This window comes from Rissa tridactyla, chromosome Z, assembly GCF_028500815.1.
Source record: "Rissa tridactyla isolate bRisTri1 chromosome Z, bRisTri1.patW.cur.20221130, whole genome shotgun sequence".
Taxonomy (NCBI): domain Eukaryota; kingdom Metazoa; phylum Chordata; class Aves; order Charadriiformes; family Laridae; genus Rissa; species Rissa tridactyla.
In genome coordinates this window covers 70,175,759-70,196,137 of record NC_071497.1, presented here as the reverse complement: position 1 = coordinate 70,196,137, position 20,379 = coordinate 70,175,759, and the positions used below count along the sequence as shown (strand labels likewise).

At 37.2% G+C, this 20,379-nt stretch overlaps 1 protein-coding gene across 1 annotated transcript in view; it reads right to left on the bottom strand.

Annotated features, from left to right (window-relative positions):
• The window catches only part of HCN1 (hyperpolarization activated cyclic nucleotide gated potassium channel 1), a 202,087-nt gene that overhangs the window by 69,793 nt on the left and 111,915 nt on the right, over positions 1-20,379 (bottom strand). Inside the window, exon 4 of the mRNA XM_054187015.1 lies at positions 277-495. Within this exon, the coding sequence (XP_054042990.1) occupies positions 277-495 (219 nt within the window). The remainder of the gene's footprint in view (positions 1-276; positions 496-20,379) is intronic.

Here is a 20,379-nt window from a genome sequence, read left to right as displayed (position 1 = left end):
TGGAGTTTTCACAGAAGAGTTTAAAGCAAGTTTCATATCTAAGATTTCATTCAATGCATGTGACACACAGAACTGTCTGCTCCCTCAGGAAAGTGGGTTCATGCAGGAATATGTTGAGCTCATGGAACATTCTGAATTCCTTTGTGTGCAATGAGATCTGCCACAGAAATCAGATGCTACCAGATAATTTCACGTAAACTAATTCGGCCTTTTCCACAGCTAAAACATCCCATTAATCTATTTCAAAACTTAAGGAGTTAAGTTAAAATGAGTTACCTTTTCTTGATATTGTCGCCGTGAGGAATCCAGAGACTGAATGAGGGCAGTGGCATGACCAACAAACATGGCATAGCAAGTTGCCCCCACGATCATACTCAACATGGTTATCCAGAGGTCGGACATGCTGACGGGGGCACGGGCTCCATAACCAATGCAGAGCATATGGCTCATGGCTTTGAAGAGCGCGTATGAGTACTGCTTTCCCCAGGAATCATTCTGCAAGAAAAGAGACAAGTGACTGAGCCAGCAAGAAGCTGAAGGAAAAAATAGATTTGTACCTGGATAGCGGGATCATAGATTGCTGGCTCTGAAAAAGCAGTGTGATAATGCATCCTCTGTGCATGAGCAGAGATATTGTTTCTAAGTTAATTGTTAGATAAAGCGTCAGATTTTGCCAGATAATACTTAGCACAGTAAGATGAAATAAAATTAACTATTTTTAATACTTGATTGTATTCTAAAATGTGGGTGTTAATCTAATTACAAGGAGACTAAAGGTCAATTTTATTTTACAGTCCATGGCAGACAGATTAGAAAGAGCTGATCACGCAGATTTATCAAGTGCAAGAAGGTAGTATTTTGTTTTAATATGCATGAACATACTTCTATGGCCCTATTTCTTTCTTTTCGGAGTTGTCCATTTTAAAACACAACCACATTTCATGTTATCAGCTGTTTCACTTCTCAAGGACAGGACAAAAAAAAGCTATTTGTCGTAATATCTGCTTATCCTGTATTTTCTTGTAATACTGTGTTTATACCAGAAGCATCTCAATTCAAAGGAAGTCTGTTTATTCTGCAATCATAGCAAACCCATGTTCATAGCCACGGTCTGTGAAATACAGCTCAAAAGAAAAGGTGAATACCTGGGTCCTGCATTTCTGATAAGTAGCTACCCCTTCCCATTCTCTCTGGGAGATTAGAAGGACCTGACAGCTCACTCACAAGCTTTTAAAACTGCTAAAGTGTTGTCAGCATCCTCTCTTTAGCTTTACACAGAGCAAAAGGGCTGTTCCCAGAGCAAAGCAGGCCCTTTAACACATTCCTAAAAGCCCTGGGACTCCTTGTCAGATTTTTCTATTTTCCTTGCCAAAGGAACGAAACAAGAACAGGAAAACAAATTGTGCTCGGAGGCACGCAGCGTACATGAGAAAACACAGTATTTACCAAAAAGAACTGAGAATAATTTCAGAAATGAAGAAGAGAAGAAGGAAGAACCGTGATGACATTACTAAGATTAGGCAGTATAGTGTCTAATATACAGGACCAAAAATAATAATCCTATTAACATAACCAAATCTCCAAATCAGCAGTAGCATGCATATATATATATATAAAATTTACATTTGAAATATCAGTATTTGTGTCACCCACCCATACAAGCTTTGCTCAAATGCTCTTGTTTGCCAAGAGCTTCAGGCTTCCTCTCTTGCCATTTAAATGCCAAGTTTAGTAACTACTCTTGTGCTTTTCAGCTATTAAAATGCATTTTCTAGACCCCCTATTCGCTGAAATACCTGGTAACAGGAAATAAGCTAACAATTATTGGACTGCAGATGACAAAGCTACTATTTATTCACTAATAATTTATAAATTAATTGTTCCTCTGGATTTACACTTGTTTCACTTTCTAAGTTAAAGCTTTTCAGATTTGTGAGCTGTTTCTGTCTTCACAAATGCAAATTTTGTGCTGTAAATACTGCTAAGGAAGAGGTTTCTAGTGTCTGTACTTAAAACAGAAAAGAGAATTATCTTAGACTGCTGGAAATCAGGTGGGTTTCATGGAGTAATGAGGAAATAAGTTTCCTTTTGTTTTGGGGCTTAAAAAATGCTCAAAAAATGAAAGAATTGAAGAAGCTTCCCTGAAAAATCTCCAGTTCAGGATTCAAATACCTAACTGGAGCACAGAAACTCCTTACCATTTGGGTCAGTGCATGTATTTTAATGCAAGTTCCCTGTCTCTCAGGAAAGAAACTTAGAGCAATCAAGGCGTGGTCTGTTTTGAAGGGCTTTCCTTCCAGCTAGTATCAATCTCCTTTAGGTGTAAATAATTAATAAGGGAATTGATAGAGACCCATACTAAACTCTTTTGCAGTTGCAGCTTTATATAGAGTATATTGGGGGAAAAAATAAACTGCTTGCTGGAAAAAATATCTGTTTTTTTAAGGCTACAAGTAGCATTATTAAAGCCACAGTATTCAAGAGGTTGTAAGATCAAAACCTCAGTTCCTGCAGGGCTCCATGCAGTGGATCTTGCTCCTAAACTGTATTTTTTAGCCTAACTATTATAAATATTAAATAAGAATAAAAGCTGGTCTTGATCTTGTCTTTGAATATTTTCTATTACATCCTTGGTGTGATAAATCTCAAGTAAGATTCTTTCAATAAGATGATATTTTTACAGCAAAGTCTTTGAGTATCCAAACACTGACTGATTTTATTTCTTGACTGAGATTCTTTCCAAGTCTTTGAATTACAATTTTAAGTGAAATACCATTGTCTTTGAGAAAGAATAAGCAAATGGAAGTGAGGAGAAGCAAGAATAAATAAAATACAAGGAGGGCTTTCTACTAAGTATGTAACAGGGTGAGTGAAAAATAAATGAAATACTACTTGAGAAGTAGTACCATGAGGGCATAAGTGTGCTGGAATGACAGAAGAGAAATAACTAAAAACGTACGACAAAATAAACAAAGATATGTTTAACCACGTGCCTACCTTTATATGTACATCAAAGTAGGATCCAACACCTCAAACAGTCGTGATTGCGTCTGACTGGAGGTCAAGGCCATCTCAAATGGCCATATTTTTATACTAGTGGCATTAGATACTGCTATTAGATATTACAGGCTAGGTACATTTGAGACATTGTGAATGGACAGTGCTGAGGAGCTGGTCCTCAGATGGGTAGAATGGGTTTAGGCAGAAGGAGAAAAAGACCTGGTGAAAAAGCCTGACAAAACATTTTCATTCAACTTGGATTTGTCTGAGGATTTTGTTGCTGAAAATATTTGCCAATGCTTTTCTGTTTGTTTCTTTTCCTTAATAATCAATCAGTTCTTGTAGAATGTGTTGCAAACATTGGTCTTTTTAGTTTCCATGGGAATTTTTTAAGATGATGCTGAACAAATACCATTGTGGAAGGTACAAATTTCAGTACCGTTACTTGTGTTGCTCAATGATTTATCCCATATATAAACCACTTAAAAAGAACTTTGGTTCTAATATCAAATCCTATAAAACACGTATGCTACTACCAACATTACTATATGAAATAAAAATTATTATTTAATTATTTTTCTACTTGTGTTGTATAACCTAAGGGTTTAGCAGGACCAACTTCAACTTTGTTTCACTGTGACAGGTTGGAATTTTCCACAACCTCATTCCAACGTTCTGCTCTTCCCAATACAAAAGTGAGAAGCAGCTATCCCTCTGCTACCAGCCTACAGAGATTTATTTTTTTTTTAATAAAAGCATTTTTGCACTTGCATCATAAGCAGATTTTTACATAACACATTCACAGATAATATCCCTGAGTTAATAAAAGCCTGTTCTATGGAATAAAGAATCCTGTATTTACATGGCCAGCTTTTCTTTAATATCATTTTTAAATATTAATATTTCTATAAATACATGTTAAATGTTTCCCTAAATGGTCGTATTCTGTCTTCAATGTATAGATTTAAAAAAAAATAAAAAACAAAGCACAAACCTCTATGAGCTGAAAAAAATCTCCTACCAATCAGTAAAAAAGGGCATTTAATTTCTTAGTTGACAATGGCTTGATCACTGTTTCCAGATTAGCAGTAATCGGTTTAAAATGTTTTAAATGAAATGACATTAATTTGGAAAAACTATTAAAGACTGTAATTGTGACAAATACCAAAGCTGTTTAACCAAGGATTGATTACATAATCTAGCTTGATGACATTAGGAAATCCTCACATTTGTGAAAGCAATGATCACTGATCATTCGCAATTATCTCTGTAAGTATATACATTAACTTAGCAGTTATCCTGAAGAATATATTAATCACAGAAGACTTCTGGTTTTTAAAAGTCTGTTTCCAAGCCTCTTCAGGAAGATGTCTCATAATTTTACACAAATCTGCTACAAATATCTATTGTAACAATTTTTCAGCTCATATGAAATAAATCACAGAAAGGTCACAGGGCACCTTCTAAGGGACAACAATAAAAGGCAAATTATTTTTCTCAGTGGATCAAGAAAGGGTTTCTATTTTACTGGAATCTATGGAGGTTTTCACCAGGAGATTTTGTTGTCATCAGACAAATCAATTCCACTCCCATATTGTAGTCATTCCCTCAGGCACAGCTTATCTTCCCGCAGCCATAGCCTTGCACTGAGATATAAATTGATTTAGAAATCTCATAACAAGCAGACTATTGCCCAGACGGTAGGGTTTCCACATTTTTGACTCAGTTCCTTTTTCCTTGTACATCACGATCACTGCATGTGTCACAGAAATGGTCCTCTCCGTTTGAAGGGCATGATTTTACAATCATGAAGCAAAGATTGACATAGGAATTAAGTTAAATGGTTTCTACAAGGATCTTGAACTCACACTTCTCATTCTCCCTTTCAAAACTGTAGTAGGAGTGGGGAAGTAGCCTGTCCCTACCCCGAAGAGCTTGCCTTGCAATCAATCACACGCATCCATTCATGCCCACCATTGTCTTTTGGTTCTTCTGAAAATAAGTGATATCTGAAGGACAAAAGATGGATACAAATCTGGAAAGGATAGAGATGGTTTCTGTCTACCCTAGTAAATTAAAAATATCAGAATGCATTTCCAAGCTCTAGAACTTGGTTTATATGGGTACATTGTTAGAAACACCCGTGGTGCAGCACCGTCCACACAGCACTCTCCCAGGCAACAGCAGGTCTGTTTGGAGCTGGTGTGGGTGAGGAACCATTCCTTCTAGGTAGCTGGCATGAGCTTGTCTTGCGCTGAAACCCAAATGAGATTAATACTATGGACACAATAGCATTAATACTATGGACAAGTAGCTCCTATCCCAGTCTTACCCCAGTGCCCATTAAAAGTGGGCAATTTTAATTTATGAGCATGGAGGCGGCTAAACACTAAGTCTAGCTTAGTAAGCCCTCTGGTTTTAGCATTGTCACAGAAAGTTATTGCACAAAACGAATGTAGAGTTCACGCTGGGGCTTCAAAGATCAAAGAAAGCACAAAGCATCCTTGCTTGCGTGGCAGCCACTACTGTAATACAGTAGTGGCCCCAAGGAAACATCTGCCTAAAATCTGGAGGACGTGTGCCACTGCTGGTCAAAGTCACTTTAAAAATTGCAGTCTTTTCTAATGGGAATTCAATTCAACTGTATTTGTGGCTTCTATAGCCATAATATGAGTTATTCGTTTATACTTATTTGCAAGCCATTATTTCCAACACTTTCTTAAAGACTTCTTAAATTTAAGAATTACTTAAAATATAATTTAACTAATAAAAAAGGCATGCTAAGGAAAGGCTATACCTGCATGTTAATGATATTTCTAATACATATGCCAGAAAAACTAGAAAAAAAGACACGTGTTTCTTACCAAATTCTGCATCATCTAAGTTAATAGCCAAATTCTGCCAACTTAAATTTCCAAAAAAGTTTTATTGTCCACAAAAGTTTCTCATGCTTTGGATTTGGCATCTACATGTCTTCAAATGCTGTCTCTGCTTTCATATTTCAGAACACAAATTTGTCATGGATTAGCCCCAGCCAGCAACAAGGACCACACAGCTGCTCGCTCACTCCCTCTTTTCGCCTTTGCAGGGCAGGGAGAAGAGGGAAAACAGGAGGGAAAAGGGAAAAAAAACCCCAAACCTGTGGGCTGAGATAAAGACAGTTTAATAGAACAATAACAGAAAAGGAAAATAACAATAATAATAATAATAAGTCATCATCCCTGGAGGTATTTAAAAGATGTGTAGATGCGGTGCTGAAGATATGAAACAGTGGTAACTTGGCAGTGCTAGGTTAACCGTTGGACTTGATGATCTTAAAGGTGTCTTTCAACCAAAATGATTCTATGATTCTATGATTCTGCAAAAGAATATACAAGCCACAAGTCACTCTCACCGTCCAGTGAATTAGTTGCCCAGCCTGACCCAAGCAGTGATTGCAGTTTCAGTGATTTCTGGCCTCAGCCAACCCGGGTTTATATACTGAGCATGATGTCTATACTATGGAATATTCCATTGGCCATTCCATTGTTCTGTCTATGCTCCTTCCCAGCTTCTATGGGAAGCTGACAGAAGTTCTTGAATAGTATAAACATTGCCTAGCAACAACTAAAACAATATGCATTATTGACATTCCTTTCAAACTAAATCTGAAACTTAGCAATCATTAGAAAGAAAAATAACTCTATCCCAGCTGAAATCAGGACAAATATATATCCATTAGTAGTAATTTCCCTGTGTCAACTAGTTGTATGTGCATAACACTGACATGAGAATAGAACTGGACCTCTAGATGGAATGAATCATTCCAACAGTAATCCTTATATACATTTTGATATAGATATATAGATTACATACTTGTCCATCAGCCAGTTGCATATAGCACTTTAGAATGACATATTAGTTAAAATCTCAGACAAGAAACTACAACAAAATACCATCTCAGCATTTCAACTCTCAAAGAATTTGTTTGAATACCACAGTGAATAAAAAAGTTGGCCAATGGGAAAGTTGTGCAATATTTACTGTTTTAAAACTCCTGCAATGGTGAATGTATTATCATGCAAAACCTCCACTTCTTATCATAGCTATTATTATAGCTATACTAAGAATCATATAGCTATACTAAGAATCTCTTATTGTCTTTTAAAACTAGTAAACAAAGGCAAGGTGGGATCATACTTGGAAGACTAAAAATTCTGCTGTTGTTCTAAAAATCTTAAGAAGCGCAAGGAAGAAGAGCATATTTTAGGAAGTGTGTAAGTACACATGATTTAAGGAAAAAAACATGAATCAATAAGCTCAGTGGAATAAGCAGATGTCTTCAGAAACTTCTCAACATTTCTCTCTGCTGATATGTGCACAGATAACAGATGGTCCAAATGACTCAGCATACACTTTCAAGACCAATAACGGCAGAAAAATTTTAGAAAGAGTTTGGCATTGCGTTCAACAGGAAAAGAGGTTTGACTAGTGGAGCAATGACTAAAAATTATATATTTACTTTGCTCAGAGTCATTACGTGATTTTGCTGTCATTATAGCTTATTCATGTTTTGGTGCTATGTCTTTGAAACTAGCCATCAAACAAAAACACTGTAGCATAGCAGATCTTTGTTTTCCTTTTGATTATTTTTCCTGATGCAGAAAAAATTGAATATTTATCTGCTAATACATTCCCCCATTAAAAGAAAGCAGCAATATCTACCTGTGATCAGCTTTTCGGGGTAAGGATGAATAATTTTCATTGTAGAATCAGTGTGGCAATTCATAAACAGTAACAAAAGCGCAGATATTTGGCTTAAACACAGATTTACAAAATAATAAATTAAAACTTGTGGGAAAAATATTTTTTCTATTCTTCTGCCTATGAATCATCCCACTCTGACTCATCCTTTTATCTGGTCATTGTGCTCCCTTAACTGAGCCCAGAAGACTGAAGAAAGTTTGTAATGCATGAATCCCATTTAAAATAACATTCCATACCAAACGGCTATTTTAATAAGAATTTTTAAGGAATTACAGCTGACAAAGCTGTTACAAAGCTTTTATAAAGTTTAGAGTAAAATTTAAAATACAGATTATGTCTATTTTTCCCATGTGAAAACCTAATGGTGCTAGGCAACATTCTCCCACTGTGAAATTTGATTGTCTGTACTTGTAATTCTTCAGAAAGTGGTGGGTTTGGCTTGGGCCAATTAATACTCTCCAAAACAACCCCTGAACACAGCCTGAGAGTTATCACAGGTTCACTTGAGACCATCTTGCCTTGGCAACTGAGAAGTCCAGTTGTATGGGGCCAGGCTGTGGAAGCAATTGACTTCCAGGAGAGAAAACAGACCTGGGCATGTTTAATCTACCAGTATTAATACAGCCCCCATGTTAATCAGTCAGTGACAAACTAAGGGACAAATACTGGTGGGGGAATTTTCCCAAATGTACCTGTTGCTTCATCTCATGTCCATCCAGACCATACAGGTATTTTCAAAGGGTTTGCGTTTCAGCTCCTTAAAGAACTATGGCAGGATGTGAACTGCTTCTACAAGGGGGATATTGCGGGGCTCCAGAGTTTGCCCACCAGTTGTGACTACGTTTTTTATACATCTGTTTTCAAACTTATTAGGTGGCATCATCTTTAGTAACAATTACTACCACTGAAGAGCATTCCTTCTCCCCTTCTTTGAAATTAATTTATCACAAAATACATATAAAAAAATAAAAGTTTTTACAAATGCATAATATCACTGAAACTGCAGATGTTACCATGCCATTCTGTGCTGAACTTTGTTCTGCAAGAGGCTTTTTTTTTAAATTTATCAAATAATCTAAAAATCTGATTAAGACATTTGGCTTTTGTTCTTCTTTCTCATAGCACAATGGAATCTAAATAAAGTTCAAATCACACTGTTTTTTTGATCCTGAAATGAACTTCAGTGCCTTTGTTTACAAGGGACTGACTGGAACAGATACACATTGTCTGCCAAAGGGAAAATATGTTGTAATCACAATAAGTACACAAAGAGAATTGTGGGGTCACAATAAGTGATTACAACAAGTAAGTACATCTACAGGTTTTTAGTAAATATAATTTCACTGGGCAAACAATGAATCCCAGAGAGAAGCACTTTCTTACAAGAAAAGGGAAAAAAAGAGTGAAAACAATGGCACGTCTAATAAGAAAGTACATAAATCCTGCAAGGAAGCATTTTCGATGAGAAACTGAAGTTCATGAAATAGCACTGTTCAGAAGAGGTAAAAAATCAGAGCATATTAAAGACACCATATCTTTTTTATGCTCTTTTCAGTTGTTAAAAGGAGCTGAATATGATGCAAAACAGTTTACTTAAAAAGCCTCAAGCACTGAATCAAACCATTTATGAAATGCTTTTATAATGCAACCACCGAGAAAAGCTTTCAGTTTTCAACAGTAGCTATCTGATAGCCAAGAACAGGCAGACGATAATGTGAGCTTAATATAGTACAGTTCTGGGAGACGGCTGAAGGAGTGAAGTGACATAAACCTGACTCGTGACTCCACAGTGTACTGCTTTACTGAAAACTGTTAGGAAGACTCTCCACTGTCATAGACAATATTTGCAAGCAATTTAGAAAAGAGAACTCAGAAGAAGGAACTGCATCTCTCTATTCTGTGATCAACTTAGACTAGGCAGCAAATTATGTGAAGCATCAGATCCCAAATGAGAAAGGAAAATCACATTGGCAGTGGCCATTTAGCTTTCTGAGTGCTATCACCATTCTCTTAGAATCAAAGTGATTTTGAAGCTACATAAAACCAAGGAATCACAGAATCACAGAATGGTAGGGATTGGCAGGGACCTTCAGAGATCACCTAGTCCAACCCCCTACCAAAGCAGGGTCACCCAGAGCAGGTTACACAGGAACGCGTCCAGGCGGGTTTTGAATGTCTCCAGAGAAGGAGACTCAACCACCTCTCTGGGCAGCCTGTGCCAGGGCTCTGCCACCCTCAGGGTAAAGAAGTTTTCCTCATGTTGAGATGGAATTTCCTGCGTTCCAGTTTGTGCCTGTTGTCCCTTGTCCTATCCCTGGGCACCACTGAACAGAGCCTGGCCCCATCCTCTTGCCCCCTGCCCTTTAGATATTTATAAGCATTGATGAGATCCCCTCTCAGTCTTCTCTTCTCCAGGCTAAACAGACGCAGGTCTCTCAGCCTTTCCTCATCAGAGAGGTGCTCCAGTCTCTTGATCATCTTTGCAGCCCTCTGCTGGACTCCCTCCTGTAGTTCCCTGTCTTTCTTGAACTGGGGACACCAGAACTGGACACAGTACTCCAACGTTGGGAGTAAACAACCAATTTAGTGAGTGGCACAAAAAGATATCATCAGGAAAAGGCTAGGCAAACTTCACACATAAATTGAAAGGTACATAGACAGCCATGCACAAAATCATAGTATCACAGCGCTTTCTCACTAAGAACATCTCAATACATACAAAGCCTGATTTTCCAAGAAATACTTTCATCCTTGTTCTATATACACATATATTCCAGCAAAATATTTTTTCCTTTGTAAGGATTTGCAGGAATGTGTCCTTAAGAAAAAAAAAATTAAAAAATTGCAGATTACAGTAGATTAAAACAGTCTAATATAATCCCCTCATAAAGGCAAATGTGTCTACATAGGGTCTCAATGTTTTAATCTGCTTAAAAATGAATCAAGGTGAACCAATGCCACTTTCACACAGAGACTATGCATAAAGGTTAGGACTAGGATTCAGGAGTTCCAGTGCTTTAAAAAACAGGTTCTTTCCCTGGTAAGGTGATGCTTGGTACCATGTAGGCAAATTCAAATAATTTTCTCCTTAGTCTAAAAATATAATTTTTATCATATTTTAGTTTCTTTTTAAGTAACATATTTTTTAAGGCAGAGGTTCAGTGCTGCTTTTAAGTATTCTTCTTCACCTAGCTGGTACTGAAGGCAACACTTTTCTTGTCAGTTTTTCAATTTATTTCCTAACCTGATGCCTTTGAGACTTCGGGCTACAACTGGTTACTTTACAGTTCTTCAGGAAATTAACTTACTAAATACCTGAGCCCTCAGGAGGCTGGTCTTCTTTTTTGGTAAATCACAGTCCTTCATCAAATACTATGTCCTACAAAAAGCTTGTGCATTATTTTATTAGGCAGTGACAGCAGGAAGCAAAAAAGTTTTGCAGCAGAAATCCTATTTTGGCTCTACAAGAAGAACAAACCTCGGTGTCAAAGCAAGTAGGCTGGATCCAGGTCAGAGGCTTTTCTTTTTCTGAGAACTCATCTGAGTTTTGTTGATGACCTGTTCTTAAATTCAGAGAGCGTAAAACTGCAGGTGCTTACCAGAGTTTGCAAGACTTTCAAGGTAATAAAATAATATAAATAAAAAAATTATTTATTAGCCTAAATGCCACCCACAAGATGATATCTAGTCATTAAAAAAAAAAAAAAAGACTGACTCATAAAAAATTCATTTCCCTCCTCTACCAGAGGGAGTTTAACCTAAATTGTAGAAGAATGTCTTAACTTTTGACGTACCAACTTCATACTCTGAGGGGAAGGAAGGGGAACACGCTCCTCTTCTTCAATGATCTTGAAGGAGTTTACATTGACCCTGGGGCGTTACACCTAAGATGTGAAGAGCACCCAGGTCCCAGTTCCAGCTCTAAAGACAGGGACACCGCTGTACAACCAGCAGCCCATGCCCACTCAGTCACTCTGAGGCCTCTCGGTTAAAGTCATCCCAGCGCGGGGCACAGCGCCAAGGACAGCCAGCAAGGCCAGCTCAAACCCACGGAAGTACGGCAGAGTCACAACACTCCTATTAGGCTTCTGGCCTAATAGCAAAAACCACACAGACTCAAAAAGTAATTGGACAAACTCCTGGAAGAAACACACAGTGATGGCTATTAAACACATGGATACCAGCTCTAGATCCAGAAGTCCCTCAGCCTCAAATTTCTGGAAGCTTGTAGGATGTGCTAAAGGAAACATCACTCCATGCTTGCTGTGGTTTGATCTTCCCTGGGCAACTGCTCCTTGCCGCCCTTGGAAAAGGGCCAGACAGACCGCAGGCTGGACTTCACATGGCCACTCCATTGGTCCCGAAGTCCTACCTGAATGAACTCTCAACAGCTGAATCATTAACTTGGATGCAGCCAGGCATTCATTTTGTCTTTAGTTTATTGTTCTCTTTCTCTGTCCACCTTCCTACCTCTCCCCAAAACCTCTTGTACTGTTCATCCAAAAGTGAGGCGCACTAAAGCCATTGATGCATAATTCTAATTTCATGATCAGTCTATTCATGATAGACTATTTCATTGCATTGTTTTTTACCTGATTAATGATCATGTGGGATATAACCTCTGTTACTATCACTTGTAGTTTTCAAACAGAGTATGTGTTGCTGATCGGAGAAACAGCAGTTCAAAGATATTAATTCGTTGTTCTAAACTATCTACCTCCACTATGATTTTTATTATCTAAAGAAGAAGGAAAAGATATATATTGAATAAGTCAAATCTAGAAAGAGCTATGGCCAAGTCATAAATAGGTTTCATTGTTCTATGCTTTGTTTCCACAGATCAGTCATAAATTACCTACTTTTCATGCTGAACGCTTTGATTACAAAATTATTCTGCAGAGCAATTGTAACATCCACCTGTTGAGTAGGTTAAAGGAATTCATCTTCCTCAGTCTAGAAAATGAGGACGAAAATGCATTGACTGAAATGGGTAAGGCTGAGGCAGACAGCCCAGCTCAGAGGACACACCATAGGAAGAGGCCAGTCATAGGAGGTCTAGGACTGATGTTTGAGGGAGAGAGGAACAGGAAGAACACCATGATCCTGTGCAATGGAGGATGAACAGAAATAGTAACAGTCCATTGCGTTTTATATTGTTAACACATGGGTATCTACAATGACTCGTCCTGGGTTTTGTTTGCGAGAATGGGCAATGAGGGAGGAAGGCATAATAAAATTTCACATCAATCGACTTCAGGTACTTCACCTTGATGGCTAAGTGAGCTGGTGAGTCTCCCTGGGCTCCCTAAACAGTCAGCTAAAATCAGACACCTGCAGATGGTGATTCAGAGTAGAAGTTTAATGCAGGTGCTCTTTATCACCTCCGCGGGAGAGTTTCTCTCTCCATCAGCTGCAGCAGCTGAAATGCTGCTTTAGTTGAAGCTAGACAGCTTCCTGATGAATGAAGCTGCCTCCATTAGCTTCCTGAGCTTCCCTGCTGAGCATATCCATCTATTTTCATCGATGGATATGCCTCCTGATTTCTTCCTTGCTCCAGTCCAGTGGAGAAAATAAAATTCCTAAGGACAGTCTCTTCTCTCAAGCTATGGTTTTATTTTATGACCCATGGTTTTGCTCTTGCAATAGAATTTGGCATTTGGATCAGGACATGGGTTTGCCCTTGCAAAGGCTGAGAAAAGTGAGTGGGGCTCTGTAAGAGGTGCTGGAGATTTGAGTAGGTGAATTCAGTTCCAGCACGGTGCTTTAATGTAAGCATACTACAGTGAGATGGTATCATAAATGACAGCTCGCAGCAAGAAAGAAACAAAAAACAGATACCTAATTAGAACAGAGGAATGCTTAGAATGCAAGCTTCATAATTATTAACGTACATGGATAAAATTATACAGCAGACAGCATACAATGAGAGTAAGAGTTCTTGGATTCAGGGCTCCTATCTAAATATCCATATCTTGAAGGTATGGCATTTACTTTGCTTGAAAAAGGTTGAGAAGGATGTTAATTTGGAAACAACTTAAAGGACTCAGATTCTAATGAAAATAGCTAGTATTTACCTGAAAATTATGTTACCTAACTTGCAAATGGTTGGAAACTTTCCTCAACTAGAAGATTCACATTTACTGGGCACTTGCTAAATGACAAGATTGATCTTAAAAATCCGATAATCCACTGAAAATCTATTATATCTTAAGAATAATAAAAAGAACAGTCTTTTTTACTATTAGTTGGTCTATTGAACAAAAGTAATCAAACCATCCACTTAAAAGAAATGCATTTAAGTTTGCCTTGAAACCAGTATCACGTCAGTGTTTGATTATGTTAATAAATCTAGCCACCCCCAGCATTATGTATGGCAGAACGTATGAATAGTGATAAACAACAAACATTTATTTTTATTGCAACCGTATTTCGCATCCTCTAACCATACAGATACAGACAAGTTTTAGCTGACTTACAAACAAAAGCAGTTTCATAATTGTCACCAAAATATTACCAAATTAAAGTTCTCATTTCATTGAAATTAGGTCCAAAATGGTCTTGAATTGAATCTAACTTCAGATCACATGGATATTTTTTCCTTCTGAAGTTTACTTTAAAAATCTCACAATTCCTGATATGTATCTTAGATAACAACTAGAAAAGTTATGCGAAATCTAAACTCAGTTAAATGTTGCTAAAACAACACTGAGAGAATAATACTTGAGGGAGTTTTCTATTTATTTTGAATAGCTTTTTCCAGGCGGTCAGAAATAAAGTTTATGGTGCATGATTAAAACCTTTGGTGGAAGTAAAATAAATTTAACTCAGGTTTGTGTGAAGAGAAGATGCAAGAGCTCACCCTGGAGAGGTACACGCAAGGGCAATGGGCAGGCTTGCCATGTTTCCAGTAGGTGAAGGCAAGTTTGGCTCTGGAATTTTTGGACCTATGCAGGTGTCTCCCTATAAGCTCCCATAAACCATAACATTCACCTAAAGGCTGCCTGTCCCTTACCCTCATCTCTGTATATTAAATACAGATGCAATAGAGAATATATAAAATGCGCCTTTACTTTCTGGTTGTTCTCAACACTGATTGTCATGGCTTTACTCTTGCAGCAAGACCTTCCTGCTGCTACATGGTCTTTTGTGCCTAAATGGAGCAGTGTAAAACCTCTAAAAGAAATGAGTTTATTTCTGAGTTGTATGAATATGCAAGGACAAGCTTCCCTTAGGGTTTTGCAGTTAGTATCTTTCCAAAGCAGCTCTTTATGGAAAGGGTAACATATAAATGGTGACAGGAAATGCATCCTGGGAAATGCCACATGCCCTCAGAAATAATGGTATAACTGCACTGCTCCTAACTGAACATGTTCTGCAGGTCAATCAAATATATTAACTCTAAACCGGCTTAGCTGAATTGCGAAGGCAAAACACATACACACTAAAAGTAATGTGGGGAGGAGAAAGAAGGAATGAGGCCATTTAAATGGTAATACAACATCTAAAGCAGAAGTCTATTTTTTTGAAAAAAGCATGAGCCAGTGCACTCATCCATCTCAATGTGATTTGAGGAAACATAAAGTTGGCATGTGTACAACTAAATAAAAGATGAAGGATCTCTAGGGTTTAACAAAGCTAGTTGGTTTTACTCTTTTGCTTTTAAAATCTTTCAGACTTGATAGAAAATAGTGTTCACTGCTTGCTCATACAGATAATATGCAGATAGCTGTACACAGACTATCTAGAAGATATTTACACAGACTACGTAGAAGATATTCTTCAAAATTTACTCATGAATAATAATGTTAAATAACATGCTGCACATTTCAGATAATGTAAAATTTGTAAAATATTACTGTATTTCTCCTGTAGAAGATCCTTTCCATCATTTCTACTAAATTACATTATTTTCTGAAAGTCTTCTACATCTATTTGAATTACTTCAGGTTGAATCTGCTCAAATGAGTGTATGCGCAGAAGGCAGGAACGGCAGGAAAAAGAAGGGAAAGGAGCAATGTTAAAGAAAATTACCCTATTCTTTTAAAACAAGCAAAATACATGCAGCCTAAATGTGAATAAGCTGCGTACATTCCCGGCTTGTATGTATAAAAAGTATGAGCAAAACCAGTTCAAACATTAAGGAAAAAGAGTGGATTAAAACAAATGAAAGAAAACAATAATGCATATATATCCCTATTTTCTCATGTTTTCGTAACCAGTAGTGGATGCAAATCAAGACTTCCAGTTCTACAGGGAATTCTCCTTGTTTAGCTTTTAGCTTCATTCTCAATTAAAGTGAAAATACGAAATACTCAAAATTCCATGGAAGGAGAAATTGAGAAATAACCAGATTTAAAAACATTGCTATGATACCTTCTTGCCTCCCTCTGGGATTTTGGGAATCCGGTTTACAGATCCTATAGACTACTGATGTAGGTCTGGTGGACACAGGCCAACAGAAAAAAAAAATATCACAAGTGTCTGATGTATTAAAGTGCCTTGGTTCACAATTACATGACCCAGAACAAAATATCTTGCTTTGACTTTTTTCTAATGTGAAATGCAAGCATTCTAAATGCACAATTTCAGGTGGCAAATTTTCATGCCTAATTGCATCTCAATAGAGATTTCTTTCCACATGTACTTTAGATATTAGGATGAGTCAGGTGCTGAATAGCCATGTGTAGAAAGTTTAAATTTGATATTGCAAACCCTCTCAGTTAAAGGCCGTAAAATCAGTGCTCTTGAGAAAACCGGATTGTGGTATGTCCGATAATGACCACTTGGCAATAATAGGCAGCTTGTGCAAAGCCAATTATCTTTATACAGCCTTAAAGCATACAGATCAAGAATAAGTGCACATTACTACAGGTTTGAAATGAAAAAGAGAAAGATTTGCTGAAGAACAGCTGTATACGTATAGTTTTCCTCTGGATGTACCTACATCTGGAATTATTCTGGGAAACCTGCTCTGGCATAAATGTTCCAAGGGTTCAGTTCTTGTATATTCCAATCAGACGTGTGATTGTCCACGGGTGGACAAAAGGTCACCCATGGAAAGCTACTTCAGAATAATTGTTCTGAATATTGTTCAGAAAATAACACAGATATCCCAGTTCAACCTGGAATACCACCACATGCAGATAAATACTTACTGTTAAATTTATAGAAATAAAGCACAGCAGAGAAAAGTAGACTGAACCAACTCCCCCAGAACAAAGGGAACAACACTCTCTTCTACAATAGGGAAGTTGCATTTGGCCATGAGATGCTTACAACTCCTCCTGAATATTCATTCTAAGGCAGGAGAGGGATACAAGGTTCTAAAATATCACAGGTCCAGCTTGTGTTTCTGCTTTATTTCACATTTTTTATTAAAGAAATGGCTTAAGGCATGCATTATGATCTCTTTGATTTTTCTCTAGAACGTCTATCAAACACAACATTAGACTTAACCATATTATGTGCAGTTTCTTGTATTCTTTCAAGTTTAAGGCTTACATAAAATATTTTGTAATTTACAGTTACCACAAATCCCTTCACAATATACTGCAGTATAAGCATTAATGAGTTGGGGTGATTCTTGAGGGGGAAACATGGAAATTAAATTTTGGTGATAAATGGGCAAGTCCCTCCTTGCATTCACGTCTTGATAATTTCATACTAGCTCTTATGATAACAAAGAAAAACTGTGGAAGTAAGTTAGTATCTATTAGGTACATGAGTTTGCTTTAGCAGGCTTCCTCTAATTGTTCCATTATTCTTATCCCATATAAGGAAGGCCAGTTTTCTATCTGAAAGAAACAGAAGCACACAAGGCAGCTGACTAATTCATTACAGAAGTCATCCTCTTCAGCACCTACTGTCACATCAGTAACGCAGTGCTACAATCAATACTCACAAACACAGGTGTCCTAATTTCAATCCTTTCCCTGTAGCACTGAGCACCAGTATCTACTGAAATAACTATCACCATCAGCATTAAATAATTATATCAATACTACAACATTGAGTTTGAAGTATTTTAGTGAGAGTAAAGTAAGGTAGCAGGGCTTATGTCAGTAGTTGAGTTCATAATGCTAAACAATTTCCAAAATTGGTGGAGTTGTGGGATTACAACTCTTCCTTCTTTGAAGGACTGTTTTCACTTTTGTCTTAGATGTAAATGAAATATTCATGGATAATGTGAATACTTTTACTAATGATAAACTTTTAGGAAGTTTTAAACCTCCCCATAAATGATTTTGCACCTTTATTTTTCAACTTTGAAGGTTCTACATCTCAATTAGCTCATGGTATTAACACAATGAGCTCAAAATGATAACCCTAGAATACATCACTGTAGAGTCATGAAGATGAATGCATTTTTTGTTGTTTTAGGTTAAGGAGGCCTGATATTCACAGAATCTAAAACTGTTTCTGCTATATTTCAGACTTAGAAAGGAGAAGAAAAACACTACTTTGCACCAGTGTTTCATGGCTTGAAAGCGAAAAATAATACAATCTCAACCAGAAAACATAAAAGAAACAGTAAGAAAATAGTATGTAACAAATGAATACATTTTTAAGGACAAGGAACAGCAGCTATGATGTAAATAGCTTTTAAAGCACGCTGTATAGATGCTGGGTTTGATTACAGGAACTTCCTTATTATTTGGAATCAATTTCCTGTTGGTAGAAATCAATACACAGAAAAAGATATAAATAATGAAGTATTTTCAATAAATATGACACACAGGAAATATAATAATTTTGTACGTCAAAATCTAAATAATCAAATATCTACTGTCAAAAATACACAGTTCAAAAGTAAAGGAGACATCAGCAAAATTATGTAGAATATTACACCAAAGGCAAGAACGTAGAAAGGAAAAGTTATTTTTACTTTCCTTTCCATCCCTGCAATAGTGGATGACCTGCTAACCTGTCAGAGAACAGAAAAAGCATAAGCCAACACCTATGTGGTCTTCCTAAAGCCTCAGCAATTGTTGCAAAAATGAGAACTTGACTTGTTTTCCTCTTCATTGATTATGACACACCGAGTTAAATCAACAGTGTCCTCAGCTACCCCATTTCTCTGGTCCTTGCACGCTTGGCATAAAACTTTGATATTGCAATTAACACGTGTCCTCAGTCTGCATTAAACATACCTTGTCATTTAGCGTGTCTACAAAATTTTCCTCTGCAGTTTCTTATAGTGTCAATCACATGAACTAATATATTCTCCTGAGCTAATATATTTTTAGGCCTTGATCCCAACCCACTGAAGCAGGTCATTACTTCATCATCGTGATGCAGAAGGATATGGACTAACCTCAGTGACTAGGTCAGTGCCGTGTGAGAGAGCAATAACTGATTTCTGAACAGCTGCACATACTAGAAGGGATATTATTATTCGCTGTAGATCCCCCAAATATGGCTGCCTTAGTCCTAAGAATGTCAGTTACACGTTGTTGTTATTGGTATTACCATTTTTCCAAATTGCATTGTAAATAGAGCACTTATCTGAGTTGGGCAGTTCTCTTTATTTTGATCACAGTCCACCTCTGATTGATAGATAATTTCAATCTTTTATATGTTCCTAGAAGCATTTGCTATAACTAACCAGACATACATGAATATAAATACATGAGTACAAAATACGTTAGAGTAGTAGTACACCTCATGAGATCCTCAGTGCCTCTAGTAATCAGATGATTCCCATATGTTCCATATTTTCTAATCGCCCAATATAAGATTGTGGGATTTGATTTACATAAGCCTTTACTACTCAGCACTGCAAATGAAGGCAGAGGAGTGTAATGTTTTAAATGTGGCTCTACAATATCTTGCCGTATAATAGAAAGGTACTCAAAAAGATTTGTGAAGCTCTAAGTGATGATTATCATACAATGATTATATGCCGAAAAACGTCATGAGAAAATTAGCTGCCCTACTGGTCAACTATAAGGAAGAAGGTGCTAAACTGATGCATTATCAAAAAGGAGAAAACCCAATGATGAATAATACATTAAATTACTATAATGCATTCCTTGAGCTCCGTTGAGTAAAGCAGAGAACTACTTACGGAAAAAAAACAGGTGATTGTGTAATTGAAAATGGTGTTCATTACTAAGAAATGTTGAGAATTAAAGTTCAGTGTGTTATTACTAAATAGTTTTTGTGCATATTATATATATGTTAGCATAGTTCTTAGAACATTATAAATCCTTACCATCTCCTGCATTTCTGAACTTCCCTATCAATTTGTCTCTGGAGATACTCAAAACCCGCTTGGACACTTTCCTGTGCAACCTGCTCTAGGTGACCGTGCTCTGGCAGGGCGTTGGACTAGATGATCTCCAGAGGTCCCTTCCAACCCTATCATTCTGTGATTCTGTAATTCCCTATTCATTTAAGTAATTGATTTTATGAGAGGGACTTTCAGACTCTACAGCGGAAATCCCCAAATTCTTTTCCTAGCCATGATGATACTGTCAGAGATGAAGATCTGAAGTCTAATGTCTGCTTTCCTTTGCCCCTGAGGAAATGATGTGACACAGAGGGGAGTTAATATAATGCAAAATCCCACTTCACCAAATCCAAAACCTAAAAACCCCCAAGAGCTGCAAACAATCCAGCTGCAAGGACGCT